This window comes from Lithohypha guttulata, assembly GCF_036872675.1.
Source record: "Lithohypha guttulata strain CCFEE 5908 chromosome Unknown scaffold_2, whole genome shotgun sequence".
Classification (NCBI taxonomy): Eukaryota; Fungi; Ascomycota; class Eurotiomycetes; order Chaetothyriales; family Trichomeriaceae; genus Lithohypha; species Lithohypha guttulata.
Genome location: NW_027042751.1, coordinates 236,734 through 256,016, shown reverse-complemented (window position 1 = coordinate 256,016; position 19,283 = coordinate 236,734). Strand labels below are relative to the sequence as shown.

Sequence of the window (19,283 nt, the reverse complement as noted above, 5' to 3'; positions counted from 1 at the left end):
TCGTGGACAATTCAAATGCGGTTTGTCGACCGTCCAAGGAACTGTTGCAAGATGATTCTGATGTGCCCAAGTAATCGTGTATGTTGACTGCCTGGTACATCTCAACGCTTGACCTCTTCGTTTGACGCCGACTTGCGTCTATCTCTTGATATCCAGTCCCTCAAAGATACTTCGATAAGTCATTGGCTTCTCTGGCACTAAACTCCATCTCTTTCCCTTCCCTAGGCCATCAGCAGTGCCGAGAGACCTCTTTCGTTTTCCTTGCTTAGGAGTACTCGCTTCCTGCTCCGTCACTGCCACACAATCCACCATACTCGGTTCCCGAAACAGTTGGATCTTCGCCAACAGATACCTCACCACGTGACGTGTCTTCTCTCTCACAGCACCCTCATCCATCTCTCCCCCTACCTCAACGATCTGCTCGCCATCTTCGGTTGGAAAAGCTTTCTGTACCAACTCTTGAATCTCATTTCCTAATTCGCCAGCTTGAGCTTTCATGTCGAAATTATCTTGGTCGGTGTCAGGATCGAGGTCGAAAGTCACGGGAGGGGCTGATGAAGCGTCGTGGAAGAGGGTAGAGAGCCGTGCTGGTGCTTCCATGTCGCGAATGGAGCTGATAGGGTGTCGACCACTGAAGTAGCGGCTTTTTGCGATCAGGTAGGGAACGAGACGAGGCTCGTCCAGAGGCTGAGGTGAGATGTTTTCAAGTGATAGTTTGATAGTGTTGCCATTCGTGATCTGGAAGGCGAATATGGCTAGATGTTGGAGTTCGGGACCGAGAGTGCCAGTGAGAGCAGCAGAGTCATCGATGTCTGCGTAAAGATGGTTGTCATTTTTGAGTGTAGATCCAGGAATCATAGATAATGCAGTAATTTGTTCTGGCTCTGGTGTGGTTATATCGGGTCTTGAGGTATGAAGCGCGGCCTGTCGGTCCTTCGCCAGCTGCTTCTTCGATTTTGGCTGTGATATCGATTTCGGTTTTGATTGCGGTTTTGGTTCGTTTTCGGTCAATTCTGCTGCGTCTTCGCGTTTTCTCTTTGTACTTGCCTTGCCTTTGCTAGGCTTCTTTGTATCTTCAAAGTTGATCGGGATTGGTGCAGAAAGTGGAGGGGAAGCTCTTGCTAATGAAGATGGTGCGACTTTAGATAGGACTGTCTCGTCTTTTGCGGCAGTTGTAGTTGTTGTGCTTGTTCTCTTGCACTTTTTTGTCTCAGCTTGGCTAGGTGTTTCGTCCGCGACTCGCTCCCTCCTCTTCTTCGATCGTGTCTCCTTGACACCAATAGCAGATGGTCCATTGTCCTCGTTCTGACCCTCCTGCCCGTCCTCAAAGATCTGGAAGCTCCCACCTTGTTCGTCCAGCTCCTCTTGAAACCGTGGTGTTGGCTTTCTCGGCAACTCTACCATGATCTCTTTCCAATCGCCAAGTCGATCAGGATGAACTTCTTTGACGTGCCACTGGAACGGAGACTTCTTCTTAGTTTCCGAGCGCCAAGGTCCTCGATCCCAAGTCTTGCCGTCAGTGCAGATTGCACATCCTTTAGGTCGTACATACTTTTGACCTGGCATTGTGGTGGTAGAGTAAAGGCAGGAAGTTATAAGGTGTTTGAAATGCACTTTTCGGGTAACCACGGTGAAGGTAAGACTCTGGTAATCCTGATGCTTGAGCTTCTGATGTGTTGCAACGCGCGATCCGTACACTTGAGAAGCAAAGACTGAGAAATCCACGAGGGCAGCAAGGAGAATTCAGAACAGAAGTTGGTAAAAAGAATTTCCAGAAGTCAATTTGCTGTGGCTGATTAGTAGATTAGAATGTGCCTGAACAAACCAATTTCGTGACTCTACCAACCACCTCACAAAAGTGTAGACTGACACTAAGAAAGCTGTGGGCAGCGAACGCGCCACGTTGGAAGGCGAATAAGCATTATGGTATCAAGGCACGTTCTGTGTCGATCCAGCATTCTGCTCGTCAGCATCAATTTCCTCGTCTCTGAGGTGATGGAAACCCTCAAAATCAACAACTATCTTTTACCCTCGTAGTGAAGCGCAGGAATATACGCACTCGTCCTCCTTGCATGTCTTCTGCAACTATCGTTCAGATGTCTTTTACCAATTCTTCCAGCAATAACACTACTCAACCTAATTCTTGGCGAGTTCCTTTGTTCAGATGTAGAACTCCTCAAAGACCTACGCATCACCGAAGGAAGGTGACGGTTTCTCTTGAACAAAATAAATCCTGTAATCAGTGCTGCCAGACCACTACCAACTTGTAGAGGTGTTTCTAAATCGGTGGATAGGGCTGCTCGCAATTCCAGATGCGAAGGACGGACGGTATCGGCTAGGTTTTCTACTCCATCAAGCAAGCATTGATTGAGGCAACATTTGTCCTTCATCGTGCTTAGAGTTTTGGGATTACAAACGCCGCAGACTTCACCTGCAGTAGGCTGTACACATCTGGTTTTCTTCGCACTACCGCTTATCAGTTTCTTAGTGGATGTCCGTGGTATATTCCGAATCAACTTTTGTGGTAGTCCTGATAATAAGGCTCGACCGGCTCTGTAGTAATTCTGATATAGCCTGAACAAGGATCCAGTAAATGCGACTATCTGTCGTCCAAGAGCCGTCAATTTTGACTCGCGTCGGCACTTCCGAATGCGACCATTGGCAATGTATGATGTCGGAGATACCGGTATGATCCGCTCATTGGAGGCACAAATTGAGCAGCGTCTGGCGATGATAGGTATATGGCTTGGATTTGAAGATGAAGTCTGCCTTTCTCTTCTGGTGGGTGTGATACGATGACGTTCTCGGTGCTTCGCCTTCAGATCCCGTTCTATCTTCCTACACGAACTGACAAACAGCTGGCCAGTTGTGTAGTAGGTGATTTCATGAGGCTGGAGTTTCGTCTTCTTCTCATCTCCGCGATATAGTGGTTTCTGGACATTAGTCCAAGGATGTTTGGACATAGTGACCATTCCGGCTTTGAGCGTCTAGTAAGATAGTTTTCCAGCTTGATCATGGTGATGGAAGGCTCCAACGTAGGACATGATATGGACAAAGATCTCGCGCGATGTTTTTATCTGCTGATGGTTCTTTGTTCACAGATGATGTAGCATAGCTCGAACTAGCACATGAAACCTCATCTCGTAGGCAGGTCCTTTGTTGTCAGAATGATAGGAAACAATGACGGGCAATAATCAGGCTTCGTCTATGGCAGTCCCGTTCTTTCCGGCGGTACAAGCCTGCGACAAGACTAGTAAATCAATAAGACATGCTCTGGGATAGTGCAGTAAGAAACCTTTTACTTGTCACCACTACGGCTAGCATGCCATATAGTAAGAAGCTATCGACGCTGAACTGTAGTGTTCAGGTCAACTTCCATCTTCTATAATCCGTTTCTAATCAGCATTGATGATGAGTACTCCTGCTGCTCCTTCAGTAGAACGCGGTCGTTATCGTCAATGAATTTCGACCTCCTTGTACTCAGAAGTTCATAGACTAGTAGCCGCATGAGCGGTTTCAAACACCCCCGTCATCAGGAACTATCTGCCTTTAGCTAAGCTTCGGTAAATCGCCGGCATAGCCAGCCTCCTCAAACGCAATCGCAACGGCGAAGTTCACGTCTCGTAGACATGACCAGGTCTGTACAAAGCAACCAAGACTATCGCACTGGACAGACACACACTGCGACAGAATCTCCGCGACCACGCATACTCTTCCTCGAGAACCAGTCCCAGGCATGGCAGACGGCGAAAAGACAATGGCACAAACATAGAGACCTGGACTTGGCCAGATCGGTCGTGTATGGCAGAATTTTGGGCAAAGTAGGGGGAAGACCAATGACAACTTGGAGAGCACCAGCCAGTGCTCATCCTTGTAATCCAATGCGGCTGCCGCCACCAGTCTTTGCTGCCGCAGTCGGAAAGCGTCAGGCAGGCCCTGAACAGGCAGATCTCTAAGCACTTTTACACACGTCAAGCAGGATCTGATCAAGCAGTTCCCTCAGCCTCCCGACCACAGCACAGCAACTTGCAGCAGCCATACTCGACATCGAATTACCCACAGATCAAAAGAAGGGAGCAGTATGCCACCAGATGCACCAAATCATCTCGGGCAGGACAGGTGATGTCGTTAGCACCGGCGTGTGTGTCCAGCAAAACGCTGCACCAGTGTATTCAGGCAACTCGGACGCCAATCAGTGAGATTCGGTATGAATGTGCTTCACACAGCCCGAAGGCGTCATCACTGATCAGGACGATACACACCTTGAATACAAGTCAACTCTGGCTGAGGCTAACTTGCATCTAGAGTATTGCATCGCCTTTTTTCATCTTGGTCAGGTGATAGACAGAGCAGCTGCCGATGTAGCTTGCTTCCTTCTCTTTACCAGATCGAAGTTCAACCTCGAGATCTATGTCAATAGTGTTCGTTCTCCACAATCGCAGCTATCAGTACTGCTCCAATACTAGTTGACTAGCATTGCCTATGACGACCAAGGCACATCATAGCTAAGTAATTGTGGCGTGTACAGTTTCGTCGTCAAGCGACGCAGAGGATGGTCCCTCCTGCACATCTTTATCTCCCCAAAGGTCTGCGAAGAACTCGAGAACACCTTAGTTCGACATCTCGTCTTTGCTTCAGGGCCAAGCGAGGGCCATGGGGGGTCAGCTCGGCCATTAAACACCCCAGCCGACCGAAGTGGTAACCGCCCATCGATTGTTGAATAGAATTCGTCGGCCTCCGCAGGACTTTGGTGACACACGTTGCCTAAAGCTGTCGAGGTGCCTCTCTTCAGAGACTGCACTTGAAGCATCGACGACGAACTATAGATAACAGTGGTTATTTTAGATGAATGCGAGGGAACGTTTTGGAAAGAACTCCAAGATATCGAGTTGAATTTATGGCTCGAGAGCGCAGACCCACAATCCGAAAGTGCAATATGCTAACATAGATGTCACTAATGTATCCATCGTTAGCCGTCAAAGAACCTCAAGAAACACTCTATCAGTTGTTGTCTCTGCAGCCATGTTTCGGCGCGTCCACTTGGTTTTATGGACGACAACAGTTTGCTGCTTCGTGACTATTGGGTTAATCGGAGCAATTTTGGGCCGAGATTCGTCGTTACATCATGACAGGAGATGAAAGATTTTGCATCAGACTGACCGCCTCTAGCGCTTTCACTTCCGAATCGGCCGGCAGCTAGTCAACAATCTGTTCAAGTAAATGTGCCTTCACCACGTGCTCTACCTTATCTTCCCACCAACTAGATATGTTAAAGAGCTTCAAGACATGTAAGCGTCAACAGTCTTGCTTTTCCAGACTAATGGGAAGCTTACCAAACACAAGAATGTCCCATACAATCACATCACTACCGTCGCGAAAGCCAAATTCACTCAAAGACCACCACATAGGAGGTCCGCCAACACATTTCAAGAATCCTTGGCCATCATTTGCACTAGCTGGATTTGCCAAGGTATTTGAGGTACGCTTCTTACGCCAAGCAGATAAAAACAATGTACCTATACCAACAGATCGGAAATTGCTTGTGCCAGTGCAGACTCCAGATTGGGGAGTTTCATCGCCTGACACATTGAGAGCTACTTGGCTGGGTCATGCTGGCTTTATGGTCGAGACAACCGCAGGCTATGGATGTGATAGAGGTGTGCGGGTCCTCTTCGATCCCGTCTTTTCGGAAAGGACGAGCCCAGTACAGTGGTTCGGACCGAAAAGGTACAATCCTCCACCATGCACGATTGAGGATCTGCCGGAAGTGGATGTCATCGCAATTAGCCACAACCACTACGATCACTTAGACACGTGGACAATCTCTCAAGTATGGAGACTAAGCAAGCGACGAGGTCGAACACCGATCATAGCCTGCGCGCTTGGAAACAAGACATTTTTCCAGTCGCTACTGCCTGATATCCTGGATGTTGATGTGGTAGAGCTAGATTGGTGGGATAGTACACGCATTGCCATCGAAGGCATTGGTAGTGTCGAGCTGGTCTGCACACCTGCACAGCATACTAGCAACCGCGGTGTCAACGACAAGGACAAAACGCTGTAGTGCTCATGGTCACTACTTGAGCTCAACAGTGAAGAGGTTGGCAAGAAACTGTTCTTCGCAGGCGACACTGGTTACCGTCGTGTCACAACAGCACACCCAACACAGGAAGAGGAGGAGGCCATGCCTCACTGTCCTGCCTTCAAGGAGATAGGCGAGTTGCTCGGGCCATTCGACTTGGCACTTCTGCCCATAGGTCTTTACTCGCCTCGAGACTTCATGAGCTCTGTTCACTGTGCACCGGAAGACTCTGCTTGCATACACATCGATATCAGGAGCAAGAAGAGTATAGCGATGCATTACGGTACCGTCCGAGGCGGACTGTCAGCCTACTATGAGGATGTACTTGAGCCTCCTCGAAGGTGGAGAGAGGAATGCGAAAAGAAAGGCTTGCTTTGGGGTCAAGATGTTGGGTTGTGTGATATTGGAGAGACAGTACCAATATGACTCTTGGACATCGACCTTAGATCTCCGTCAATTCCTTTTGACTCTACCCTTCAATTTTCGTCGTCATGGTCGTCTCCTCTCCATCGCTCCGTCGAAATCCTCCGCATCCTGTATTCTTTGTGCTTTCTGGTTGCATTAGCTATATAGCTTGAACCCTGTTCAACCTTTCGAACCTTCCACCAGATCTCGACCTTCACCAGGATTTGTGCATGATGGCGGTTCGTGGAAGACGTATGGTAAGTCCATATGCCCTTTCTTGGACAGATCCTGACAACTCGTGGCCAATAGCGCTATGCAACAGTGTGCCTTATCCACAACGTCAGGATCGCTGTGCATTGAATAGTGGTAATTTCCTTCAGGATGCCGATTGGAAATCTCTTGGAAAAAGTTGTAACAAGTTCGGGTCAAACGACAGCAATTAGGGTCCCAGATATACTGCTCTTCACCCGCATCGCGAGGACGGACATGCAAGCTGGTGTGACGACGTTTTGAAAAGTGCGGCTTTCTGTTTTCAGTAACTTCCACGTCAGTTCCGCCATGCTCGAGTGGTGGGAAACCGAGGAACGTTTTTGGCTCCTGGACGAGCACGTTAATATCTGTAACTTACAGAGTATAATGTTCACGTACCTGCTGGGCGATCAAACAGTCGTTGTATCGGTCCTGATCCTTTTCTCGATGCCTATCACAACGCAAAGCGTTGCCAATTGATACCGAGCCCAGTACGCGCGTTGCGTTGGGCTGATCAAGATGCGTCGCACGTTTCACGCTCCCGTCATCTCTGTACCGACTGAGGCCATAGCAATCTTCCTCGAAGCACTTATCTCCCGGAAAGAGGTTGACACACTTTTCGTGGCAACGTACACGCACAGATGTGAGGGCAACAAACAAACAGACAATGATAGACGTCTTCATATTGGTCACCGGGAGAGAATCATGAATAGAGGGTCGAAAGGCCTTGTCACTTTCGCAGAGAGTATAGTGATATATATCTCCCTCGAAGACCAGCGCCAGTTTGGATGAGTTAGGGAACTGCCTATCGGCGTGTTCCTGTGAGCACATTATTGCTGGGTTCAATCTTACTTTCCATGTGCACGAGCAAGTATTTGTTCTGACATCGATTCTAGCTTCCTGTGGACTCCTCTGGGCGCTATCCTACAAACTTCATCAGAGTTGTTGTAGAGTCCTCAACGGCTGCCTCGTCTTTACTAAAACGCCAGTCTTTTGCACAGTCTGCACTTATCGCTCTTTTAGGTTGGCATCGACCATACAAGTCGAACTCTGATTCAGCTTCCACATAAATCCCGTCATCGCTACTTTCGCCAGGGTTCGTACATGCTGGTGGTTCATGCATGACGGTAGGCGCAACCATCCTTCCCGATTTTGAGAAATCTTGACAACTAGCAGCCAACAGCGCAATGCAACACAAGGCGTGAGCAACAGCCTTCGGGCTATTATATTTGGAACAATGATAACCTGGTTCCGGCGCATTGAAGTACATGTCCCAAAAGAAGTCGTAGCAGCTTTGTGTCAAACGGCAACAAGTAGGGTCCCAGACATGTTCCTCTACCTTTGTTTGCTGGGAATTCAAACCCACGGTATCGTGAAGAAGTTTTGAAGGCTTGTCGTATCTTTTCCTCCTCAATTTCAGGTGAATTTCGGTATGGTTAACAGAAGAGAAGCCCAGGAACGTTCTGGGACTCTGGGCAGGAATGTTAGCATCTTCTTCTCGTGAAACCTTGTCTGCGATACCTAACTGCTGAGCTTCCATGCAACCATGATACCTTGTCTCATCAATGTCTTGGAACTTTTCGCAATGAAAGGCATCTTCAACAATAAGGCCGTTCAGAGAAAGTGTTGCATTGCATCGATTAAGCCGTGTATCGTGCGTGGCTGCTACATCCCTCTTCCCGCGACTTGGATCAAAACAGTCTTCCGCGAAGCACTTCTCCTCTGGGAATTGCTTTGCACAGTCCGTAGATCGGACTTCTGACATTATGATCAGGCCAATCAGTAAGGTTATTAGAGAAAACGGTCTCATCTTGAGCACATTTCACCGAAGCTGGCCAGGATTGAAATGGATATGACACTGCAATCCATGCCTATTCATGATTGCATTTATAGATATCTTCTGTCAATTTACCAGCTCTTGCACGAGCACAATTTGCTTCCGTTAAGTCTTTCTGAGGATAAGAACCACGATAGTACGGTTTGTTGAGCATTTTTTCGCGAGGCACGAGACAATTTTTGTGACACGCCAGAGACTGCCACTGAATCCGAGTCTACAGTGGGCTCAATGTTAGCGGTGATTGAGACCGCTCGCATGCTAGTAATTGCTCGAATTCTGTTTCAAGAGGCCCAATGCACTGAAAATCTATGAGAGAACATGATGGAATCTCAAAATCCTGGCTGATCATCGTACTCAGGTGCAAACTTGCGCAATCTGTCAGCATAGGCGCAAAGCACCTAGAGATTCACTAGCTCAGTAGCTTTCTAGCCTCCCTTGGATCAATATGGACCGTCCAAGGCATGGAGACAACCGAGCTGCTAATTACGGAAAATTCAAGTCCGTCGCATGTTCTACGATCTCGACCAACTGTGCCATACGATTCTTCTCATTGTCGAAAGCTTATCCGACTTCTTGCCTTGGGCGCCACATTGACTCTATCTGAGATTGATGTTGAGTTCTCACAAGTCTTCTTCATGGCAAGGATCTGCTGCTGGTAGATTGTCTAGGAGCTTTGGTACTTGTCTACCAACTCAAAATCCTCGTCTCTCCCCAAACTGCTAGACTGCTCATACGTGTAACGAACCGTGCGAAGGTTCTTTCCAACCCTCCGCGCCTTTCTTTTCAGGTCGACCACTTGGTGCATCAACACGTCTCCGATCTCACTGCCTCAACAATTTCATGTTCCTCCGTGCACTATTCCCTAATGGTGTGTGTTCTTGATGGTATGTTATGGTTTGTTCTTTGTGGTTGTGGCATGACTCTCGTTAGTCTTGCCCTCAATTATATGGTCTTTGCGGGAGTGATGTCTGGACGTGGTCTAAATGGTGTGGTCCTGCTGGTGTGATCTTGTGTGTATGTGGTCTTGTCTGTGTGGTCCTGCTGGTGTTTTGCTTGGCTGTTGTGTTGTTCTGCTGACGTCGACTTTCCTGACGTGTTCTCCCACAGGGTGATCTTTGACGGTGACCAATCCTGCAACATACAGGCATGCAAGTATGTATGCTCCTTCTGAGTGCTAGCCATGACGTTTACTGCTGGTAATGATATGGCGCAGGCTGAGGTAGCTCACGAATCGGCTCCTGTTACGAGGTGGACATTCGCAGAGAGATGCTTGTCAAGTTTGTGCGTTCGCTCTCACAACCGGAGCGACAGCAAAACATTCTCAGCTGTTGCGAAGAACAAGAGACTCTGCTCGAGATGTGGATGCTGTGGTGTTCGACGATGTCAAGGCTTCGATAGTATGATATGGTTGACATTCTGAAATGCGATATGGTCAAGTTGCTTGGCTATGAGCTCTGGTGTGGCTAGCCTGGCCTCTTTGAGGGCTAGCTTGAGGGTGGAATGGCTGACAGCAGCTCAGTGTGTGATGTAATACGATCATGCTTGTCACTCTGGTGTTCATAGCATGTTCATGGTGTGTATGTCCTTCTCTTACACCAGCTCTTTTGATCATCCCTTCACAGTCAGATGAACAATGAAGATTGTTCTGTTGCAGTTCGTAGAGTACCAGCAAAGTGAGGTGGAACTCATAGCGAAGTGACCGTCGAAAGAGAAGAGGTGCGGAGATGAGGTTGATGATTTGAGTTTGCTTTGCTAGTCGACAGCTCAATATGGACGATTTTCTCCAGAGGTATTCTGAACTAGAAGTTGTCAAACGAACTGGTGGACTGAGTTCCAGATTGCTTGTCGACCAAGGTGAGACTGTCCAGCGAAGACTTTGCTTGACAATCTGGTATGTTCGAAGACGGTGCTCTCATCGATTGAGACGATGGACTGAGCGTACGCAAAAGCCGTGTGTGACTGAGCCTTTCGTCTTCGTGATATCAAGGAGATGTGTTGGGTGATGACGACAGTCTGAGATGATGAGATCTGTCGGTATTGATGGTTGGTGGAAAAGAGGCTGACAAAAACACTGGAGAAGGTGGTCTGTCTGACGGACCTCTGACCATAGCAACGGTGACGGTGTTACATGGACCAACCCACCCACTGCCTTGATATCCCTCCCACTAACCCACGCTAAGCGAGCGTCCGCGCCTTCCAGCGAAGGGGTGCCTACCAGCCCCATGTTCACCCGACCGAGGGCAATTGATTCCCCCTCGGTCAGCGGGATGCTCCGGTAGGTTCCCAACCTGGGCTTAACTATACCTCTTCAGCCTCCGAAGGTTGTCGCGGCTGAGCCGACCCTCTAGATCTCCCAGTGCTGGAACCGGCAGCCACGTCATCAGCAGCATACAGACCAGTCATTGGCAGGGTGGTCCCTGTACTGGTCCTCCGCACGGGCAGCATCGACCCCAGGTATCCACACAGCCGCCGTCCGAGTGTCAGGAGCCCGAAGAACCCCTTCCTCAAGGTTGGCAGCCATGCTTCAACAAAACTGGTGAAGAGAGGCTGCACCGACGTAGGCTCACCATCAGTGAGAGCACAGTACCTTTCCGCAAGCCTGACTAATTCGGCCTGCTGCTCTGGTGACAGCAATACACCGCAACCCTGGAGAGACAAGAGAGCCTTCTGGCGTTGACGCAGGCGGTATAGTTGTGCCTCGTTCTCGATTTTCCAGCTCCTTCGTAACTGGGCGAGGCGGGCGTCCGAAGACCACAAACAGGAGACCCAAGACCAAAACCATCCCATGGTGGTCTTGACTCCTGGAAAGGAGCCAAGAAACACCACCCCCTGAAACACCCAATCATACTATGGTTTGGACGCAGAGGGCTCCCAGTCGAGATCTCTATAAGCACACATTTTGTCAGTACCAAGCTCCGAATGATTTGAGATTGTCCGAAGAAGGAGTGCAGGCTGATCAGAAGTGGAAGCGAGCTGTACCTACGGGAATGGGACCGGAGAGACAAAAACCGAAAACAAAACCACCAGCAGGACCAAGACCGAAACCGAAGACATTTTGAATTTTTTTAAAAATTCAAAAAAAAAAAAACCGAGTAGAAACGGACGAAACCGAGAATCTGAAGTTGTCTTTTTAAAAAAGACTAAAAAACGCAACAAGACGGCGAGTTGGTGCTGCTTGTGATGAAGAAGGAAGAAGAAGAAGAGGAGGAAGAAGTCGACAACAAGATGATTGAGCTGCGGCCGGGGCCCCTCTCTGCCAAGGATGGCAACTGTGACGGGGTATACCTCAGGCTTGACTGCCTAGTCTCACCTGAAAAGCCTCAGGCAGGGCTACGTGCAGCCCGCCTGCTTGCTCTGTGCTTAGGCGAAGCGCAGTAAGATACATGGTGAAGGTATCAGAGGGTCTTTTGTCCGACGAGGCACAACCACGTGCTAGACATGAGTATTTTCTTTCGATTACGAACTATGTCAAAGTTACCGAAGTATCTTTTGGGTTTGAGGTCGAGAGGGTACCTGGACACAGCAAAAGCAAACAAAGCAAAGCAAAGCAAGGGTCATAGCATTACAGATCCTCCAACTTGACGTGGGTGAATCCGGTATGAGCAAAGAAGCAACCTCTAATTCCCAGAAGCAGTATGCTTGCAAACAAAGACTTTGATGACAGAATTACGGCTCCTTAAACGTCAAGTTTTTCCCTACAACCTTGCTCACTACAACCTATTTGACCCTGAATTTGCCTCAGCAAGAAGATAGAGGAAGCCAGAACCAAGCTCAATTTACTCTTCACCCACTTCAGGAAGGACGCAACGTGGTGCTGGATGACATTGTTCTCCCAGTAGATCTTTCGGTACACGAATTCCCATAATTCAACAATCCAAGTACTTGACTCTCAATATACGCTGTGTTGGTACCCTTGCTCCATTGCGTTATGTGTTCGGCATCCTCTCAAGTCATTCAATTGGCAAAATTTGTCTCCGTCTAGCCATGATCTTTCAAAGCACTCTCATTTGGCCTACCTTCGTTTCTCTGTCTCATTCTTGGTTTATCGTCAAAACTTGAGAAACGGGATTTGAGCCTGGATCTGCAGACGTGCCGTTGCTGGCGATCTCCTGCGCATACGGTCACAAGCAAGACTGCGACAACCACTGTATCAAGAGATGGAAGCATATACGCAACGTTTCTTCGTCGAGCCAGCCTCTCCCCGTGGCAGCATTTGAGCAGAAAACCAGGGCGGGTAAAGAGCATGGTCAGTAAGCGAGGACGATCCTGCTCGTCGATGAGGTCGGTAGTCGCTAGCAAGAGTCTGAAGTACAAGATACTGTAGGATATTGAGTATGCTTGACCCGGGAACACGGCGACACGAGTGTCTTCTGCAGTTGGTTGTAGCACATAGAAGCCTTTGGCCCCTGCATAATTTCTATTGAATCAGATTAGGGATTCGCAAAGAAGAAGACGTTGGTGTAAAACTCAAGATTGTCTACACGCGAAAAGACTGTCGCTATGGTACTCCTCAAATAGCAGATGTAATTCTTACAAAGCATTGGACAGTTCTCATGGCAGACATCTGTCCAGAGGCATCCCAAACAATCCTCTAGGCACGTTCGCCAGACAGTCCCGGTCATCCAGACTCAGACGGTCAATCAAAAGCAACGCCATCTCGTCACAATGGTCCGCGTCCTGGAACACAGAACAGTCGAAGGAGCTGTTCTCCACAATGTACCTCACACTACTGGAGCGCTGTAGACAGTCAACCTCCGACGGACTGATAGTGCAGGCAGCGCCCTGAACGGTTGTCGTGGTAGTGGCAGTTACTGGGACCGGCTTAGGCGGGATGGTGACGCCAGACGGAATGATCGCAATATCGTTCGCATCACAGGTGACCCCGAGAGTAAGGAGTCTGCTTGCATACGATATATCCGCTGCCGTCAAAGCCTCTAAAACGGGTATGCAGGTTGTGAACATTGGATCGTTTATGTAGACAGTGACTGCAGCTAGAACTGTTGGGTCTGTGCAGGTCGCTGGATTCGACAAACACGACTGTGCATATGGTGATTTGAGTATTTGGAGTGTGTTCAGATAAGGCAAGCAATTGAATTGAAGGGACGAGAGGGGACAGGGTACACTGCTAGTTGTCGAAGTGGATGTTGCTGATGATGTGCTACTGCTTGTGTCTGAAAACGTAGTTGTTGAACCAGTCGAAGTATCAGTAGTGGTTGTTGTGGTAGTGCTGTCTGGAGATGTTGTGGTTGGGCTACTGCTAAACGTGGTCGTTGTGGTCGTGGTAGTGATCGGCGTAGTGGTAGTGGTCGTTGTAGTGGTCGTCGTCGAAGGCGTGGAAATTACGACGATGGGCGATGTTGTGGTAGTTGTCGGCACTTGCTGTCCGTCAATGGTCTGGCTCAGAAACTCGCCAGTCGTTGTGCTGCTACTTGTGGAGGTGCTCCTGGAGGTCGATACCGATGAGGTAGTTGTTGAGCTCTTATCACTGCTGCTTGTGCTTGTTATGGAAGTGGTGGTCGTCGTCTTGGTCGAAGTCTTGGTTGATGTGCCAGTAGTACCTCTATTTGAGCTCGAGGATGTTTTGGTCGTAGTCTTTGACGTGGTAGTAGTTGTTTTCGTCGTGGTCTTCGAGGTAGTGGTTGATTTCGAGGTTGTCGTGGATAGCGTCTTAGTTGTGGTTGTTGTGGTGGAAAGCTTCACTGTTTGTGGCGGCTGTATGCACGAGCAAAATGTTTTGGCAATGTTGCTCGCCACTATTGACAGGGAGGACATCAACTCGGCATTGTTGTTGACCTTAGTGGTTGTCGTCGATGTTCTCAGCGTCGTTGGCGTACTGCTTTTGGGGAGCGTTGTGGACGTAATGGTCGTGGTCCTGGTCGTTGTAGTTGTAGTTGTAGTTGAGCTGGAAGTACTTGTAGGTGGCAGTGGTGTGCCATCTGCGATAGTGTTCACTGCTGTTCCTTGCCTCTTTACCAGATTTGCACGACGCGCGTTAACGATGACAGTCGAGCGCGGAAACCTGCTTGAACAAAACGATTGTGCTGGAGCGTACGTCGCGAGAGGCTGCAGAATGCTGTACAAGCCGCTGGAACACACTGGGTCAGCTATAGCGATGGAATTGAGGAGTGCCAAGCACGTCAACCATGGCACGGGCCTCATTCTCGTATAGACGCCTCAAAAATGCATGCACAGAACGAAGCACGAAATCAGGCAAGAAACGAGTTGCACATAACACGAACATATTGGATACTATGAGAGAGTATAGCAAAATTCAGTGCGCCTCAAAAATGAGACACAGCTGAACGAAGGTTCACAAAAGTTCATGCCAACGTGGACTGGGTGAGCATCGCCAAAGTGTACTATGCTCTGAGTTCGGATTTCGAGAATCGAGACCTCAAGCTAGGCCTAGAGAAGTTTCGTGGACTCTATTTTCCCGCATTTCGGACTGCCCAGACGTGAACAGCAGGTCTCTTGGCAGATCGACATCCTCGGCACCGTTTTCCACGATTCGCTCACGCGCTTGTCTTGTAGCTCGAAAGTTACCATCAAAGAAGGAGTCCAAGGCATGCAACAAAGTTTCACAGCGAGTCAGGGACTGATCGAAGTCCCTTTAGCAAGAGCCTGGGTTGACGCCGATGCAATGTGAGCCTCCTCAAACTTTCTTCCACCGATGACGAATATTTGTCTAGCAGTGGTCCATGAATAATGAAGCATCATTTCCTACTGAAACCTGGAGATAGTCTGTTCTTGAGAGGGAGCCTTACGAAAACGACATATATGTTCCTCGCCGTTTACTGAGAGAAAGAGATGAACTGAAACCGAAGTCCCAATCCACATTCACCACAGGTTGGTTTCTGGGGCAGCTTCCTCCAATAAAAGATATGACGAGTGGGCATGTCGTTGTATACAAGGTTCTTTTCAGATATTCCACGCCTTCGAATATCGCCAGTCTGCACGAGCGAAGAACGTTGTCAGTAGATCCTCCGAACAGCACAGTAGGGCTGTCAAATACAGACTTCCTCGAAGAGAGCTCGTTCACTCATTCTTTCCAACTGAGACGTCCATCAACCGAGTACACGACAAGTTTCCCTACAAGGACTTGGACATGTCGATGTCAGTAAGACATCCGAAACGTTGAGACAATTTGCTTTCAGTTCAGACAACGAGCATACAATCGCGTGGACAATGCGCGTTCTGAGATTCGTTGTCGTAAGCTTGGTACAATGCCTTTTGCTCTTGCTTCTTAAGCAGTGCTGTTCTCTACACCCATATGTTCGAATACGCCGTCCACCTCCCTGTTGAGCAGTCGCAGAAGCCAGTCTAAGTCATGGATGACTTACCTCTTTATCCAGGACTTGAAAGCCCCTTAAACTTCGACTTTCGAGTCGAACCATCAACATACCCACAAGCAAGCCTGCCGCGAGACAATACCCAGCAATTGACTAACGAAGCCATAGACGTTGCGATCACGAAATCTACTCCTAGTCACGTTGATCGTGGGCCCGAGATAGATTATGAACATATTATCGACAGTAAGTTCGAGCTTTTTGATTTCGAAAACTTCCCGCAAGACGAGAAAGTTCTGAGAGGTGGACTCGTTGACGCCATTATCTTTATTCACAAAGGTGCTGAGATCATGGCTAACATGAAAGACATAGGAGCAAGTCAATCATTCCTACGCTACTTCCGTGAGCAGGATACACCCACCGTCCTCTACGTGTTATCGAGCTTGGCCTCACGACTGGGAGCAGCCGGATATCCACAGCATACCTGGAGTCAACCACGTTTGAAGCTATACCATTACACTGCTTCGCGCGTTGAGGTTGTAAGTCAGCCCGGAGGTTTGGCGTACATGTCGGGAGCGTACGGTCCTGACAGGCTTGAGGAAGAATACATGGTCGTATGCCGCCTGTTACTCGAGGGTCGAGATCAAGGATTCACAACCGGTGATTCACAACGTCTGTCAGACATCGACGGTACGGACCTGGGGTTCTGCGCGTCTTCAGCCATGTACTTCGTCGGTCTGACGCTGGTCCATGAGCTTCTTCATTCACGAGACCTGGGCTCAATATTTTGTGGTCCTCCAAATAAAGCTAATGTCCCCTGCTCCACAACCATAGATGATGTGGTGTTTGTGTCTCCTACGACTGGACTATTCATCCAGACTTATGGACCATGGGTCTCGCAGGAGCTTCGACGTGCTCATCCGGAATGGTGCACGCACAGCGTAGAGCCTTATGTCTGGTTTCTATCAGAAGAGTTCTGGAAATGGCGTACTGGAAGGCTTGAGGAGTGGGAAGATACTCCTATGACTTCTGACCTCTTCTGGAACTGGATGGAACATTTAAACGAAGACCTCGAGGGAGTGCAGGAGATGTTTGAAGCAGAGGAAGCAAAAATATCAGTGCCCTGCGTGACAGACACATTGCAGGCAATATGGACCTTCGTCTATCTCGTGATATTGATGCAGATCGGGCTGCTGTTGCTGTGTGAACAGGATCTTTGGTGGCAGCAGCATATATTTCGCGTGAAAGAGAGTGACATGCTTTCATGGGCACAGCTGCCACACTCGAAGTCGGCACCTGCGAGAAAGCTGCGGATCCTCGACTTTCCTGCTGGACAGGATATGGAAAAATTAACGATTTAATCACAAATTAATTTTGCATGCGTTTGTCATATTTGATACTCTTATTCTCTCACCCTTCACCGCAGATGCGCTGACCTCTATCTCAATCAAATCTCACCATGAGCTCCGATAACAATAACCCTGATCGTTCTTATCCACTCGTCTGCCAGAAACGCGATTGCAGCTTCCCAACTCGCCAGACTACCGTGAACCTCTCAAGCATTCAATATGGACCGCTTTTGGCAAAAATCAGTAAGTGTACTCCGCCGCGAGTTTTCTAGGTATTCCACAGACGACGATAGCTTTGGTACGTCACTGTAGATGCTTAGAAGAACTGAATGAACACGTCGAATATGTCGATAAACAAACTATTGGTCACTGACCCATATTGCTGCCCGGGGCTGGGCCAGTCGTCAACGGCCTGAGCAGAACGACCACCTCTTAGTATTGCAATCCGTTTCTGTATGTTTGTCGAGACATGTTGTGCTACAAAGATCCGACCGTCGTGGGAAATATGTCATTGACAGCTACAGAATTTTCAATTGAAGTAATTCGGAGGCTCTAGAGTAGACCTAATTAGCCATCTCCGGTGCGAATCGTCCAGCTGTTTGTCGAGAGCCTTCTGGAACTTGTGACTCATCATCCACTCCTCCATTCCTTCCCAAGCACAAGTAAAGTACCAAGACACTGTCACACACTTTCCTCTCAGGTCGGCCGTCTCACTAATATCGTCCTGGTCGATGACCTGGAAATGGTCCGATGGCAGTATACGATGACGACCTACGCCTTCTGTCACTGCGTATAGGTGTGATCTTCCACGTGACCGTAGCAGGTCGATAATATCGTCTTTGTCGTAAAGCCACTGGATGAGGACGAGGCAGCCACCTTCCTCACGATCGTAGCGAATTTCCAGAATCTTGGCGAATCCCTCGTAGCCAACCCTGATGATGTCGTCGACGAAGATCCGCTCGTCGTTGGGCAGGTCAACGTGGTGGCGGTATCTGAGAGACTCCCAGACAGGAATGGTCTTGCGACGAGGTTGGATATCGTAAACCTTCGTCGCGAAGTGGATGGTATCGACTTTGTATTTGACTGGAAGTGAGTCTTCATCTTCCGTGAGGTCGTCGTCTTCCTCATCTTCCTCATCTTCTTCTGAGGCGTCTTCATCCTCGTCTTCCCAGGGCTCTTGTTCTGTCTTTCTCACGATGGTCACCTTCTTCTCAACTTGCTCTTCTTCGGAGCTTTCCTCTTCATCACCTTCCGAGCTTTCTTCTTGTGCCCTTCTTTTGAGGGCCAAGCAAGCTTTTAATTCACCTCTCGAGATCAAACGCTTCCTTGGCCGGCATTCCTCCTCGTCTGCTTCATCCGAACTGGTCTCGACATCCTCGCCGAGCAGTCGCATACGAGCCTTCCATTTACCACGCGAGTTCAGACGCTTCCTCTTGTGGTTCTGGGCTGGTTTAGAGCTAGCATCAGCATGCTGTGTGCTTTCAATAGCTGCTTTGGTTGACTGCATGGTTGTGTTAGAGGTTTGCTGGAAGATATCAATGAAGCTCACGTACAGGTATAATGTTATAGGCCATGCGGCGCGACCTTGGGTCGTAAGGATCTGGTCGTACCTTGTTACAACCGGCGGAGCGTCTCTTTGTGTTCATTGCTGCCATGTTGATGATATTGCTGGCTATACAAGGACTAGGAGCTTGCGGGTATACTGATTGAACGCTGGAGAAGGAACGGTTTCACTTGCCGTCCAGTTATTCGTGGCTGACCATATACATATATATATACATGGGACATGGTGGGTATAGAGGCTAAGTTGAGGACCTGCCGCTGCTTGGACCGAAGTCCGAAAAGCATGCTCTTCTAATGGGAGTCATTGATCTTGCCATCCGATCTGATGAGCAGACCGTGCGAAAGAACTTGCTCTCGGTGAGTGCTTGGAAGTACTCGTGTCTCCCGCATGAGAGGTCGATCGAAGTCCTACAGTAGGTCGTGATCTTGGCAACATATTCAAAGTGGCCATTCTGAGACTCTTGACGATAGTGGAGGACACAATACGGCTTGAAAGTTACTGAACATCCTGC

General features: G+C 48.8%; 3 protein-coding genes across 3 annotated transcripts; 1 reads left to right on the top strand and 2 right to left on the bottom strand.

The window, feature by feature from the left end:
• Positions 1-138: 138 nt before the first annotated feature.
• LTR64_002223 (uncharacterized protein) lies at positions 139-1,566 on the bottom strand (the record flags this gene model as incomplete). Its single annotated transcript, XM_064896595.1, has 1 exon — positions 139-1,566. One exon carries the CDS (start codon positions 1,564-1,566, stop codon positions 139-141), a length of 1,428 nt encoding a protein of 475 aa, XP_064755545.1.
• Positions 1,567-15,900: 14,334 nt separating this feature from the next.
• LTR64_002222 (uncharacterized protein) lies at positions 15,901-17,220 on the top strand (the record flags this gene model as incomplete). Its single annotated transcript, XM_064896594.1, has 1 exon — positions 15,901-17,220. One exon carries the CDS (start codon positions 15,901-15,903, stop codon positions 17,218-17,220), a length of 1,320 nt encoding a protein of 439 aa, XP_064755544.1.
• Positions 17,221-17,737: 517 nt separating this feature from the next.
• LTR64_002221 (uncharacterized protein) lies at positions 17,738-18,863 on the bottom strand (the record flags this gene model as incomplete). Its single annotated transcript, XM_064896593.1, has 2 exons — positions 17,738-18,709; positions 18,762-18,863. The coding sequence occupies 2 exons, from the start codon at positions 18,861-18,863 to the stop codon at positions 17,738-17,740; spliced, it is 1,074 nt and encodes a 357-aa protein (XP_064755543.1).
• Positions 18,864-19,283: the final 420 nt, after the last annotated feature.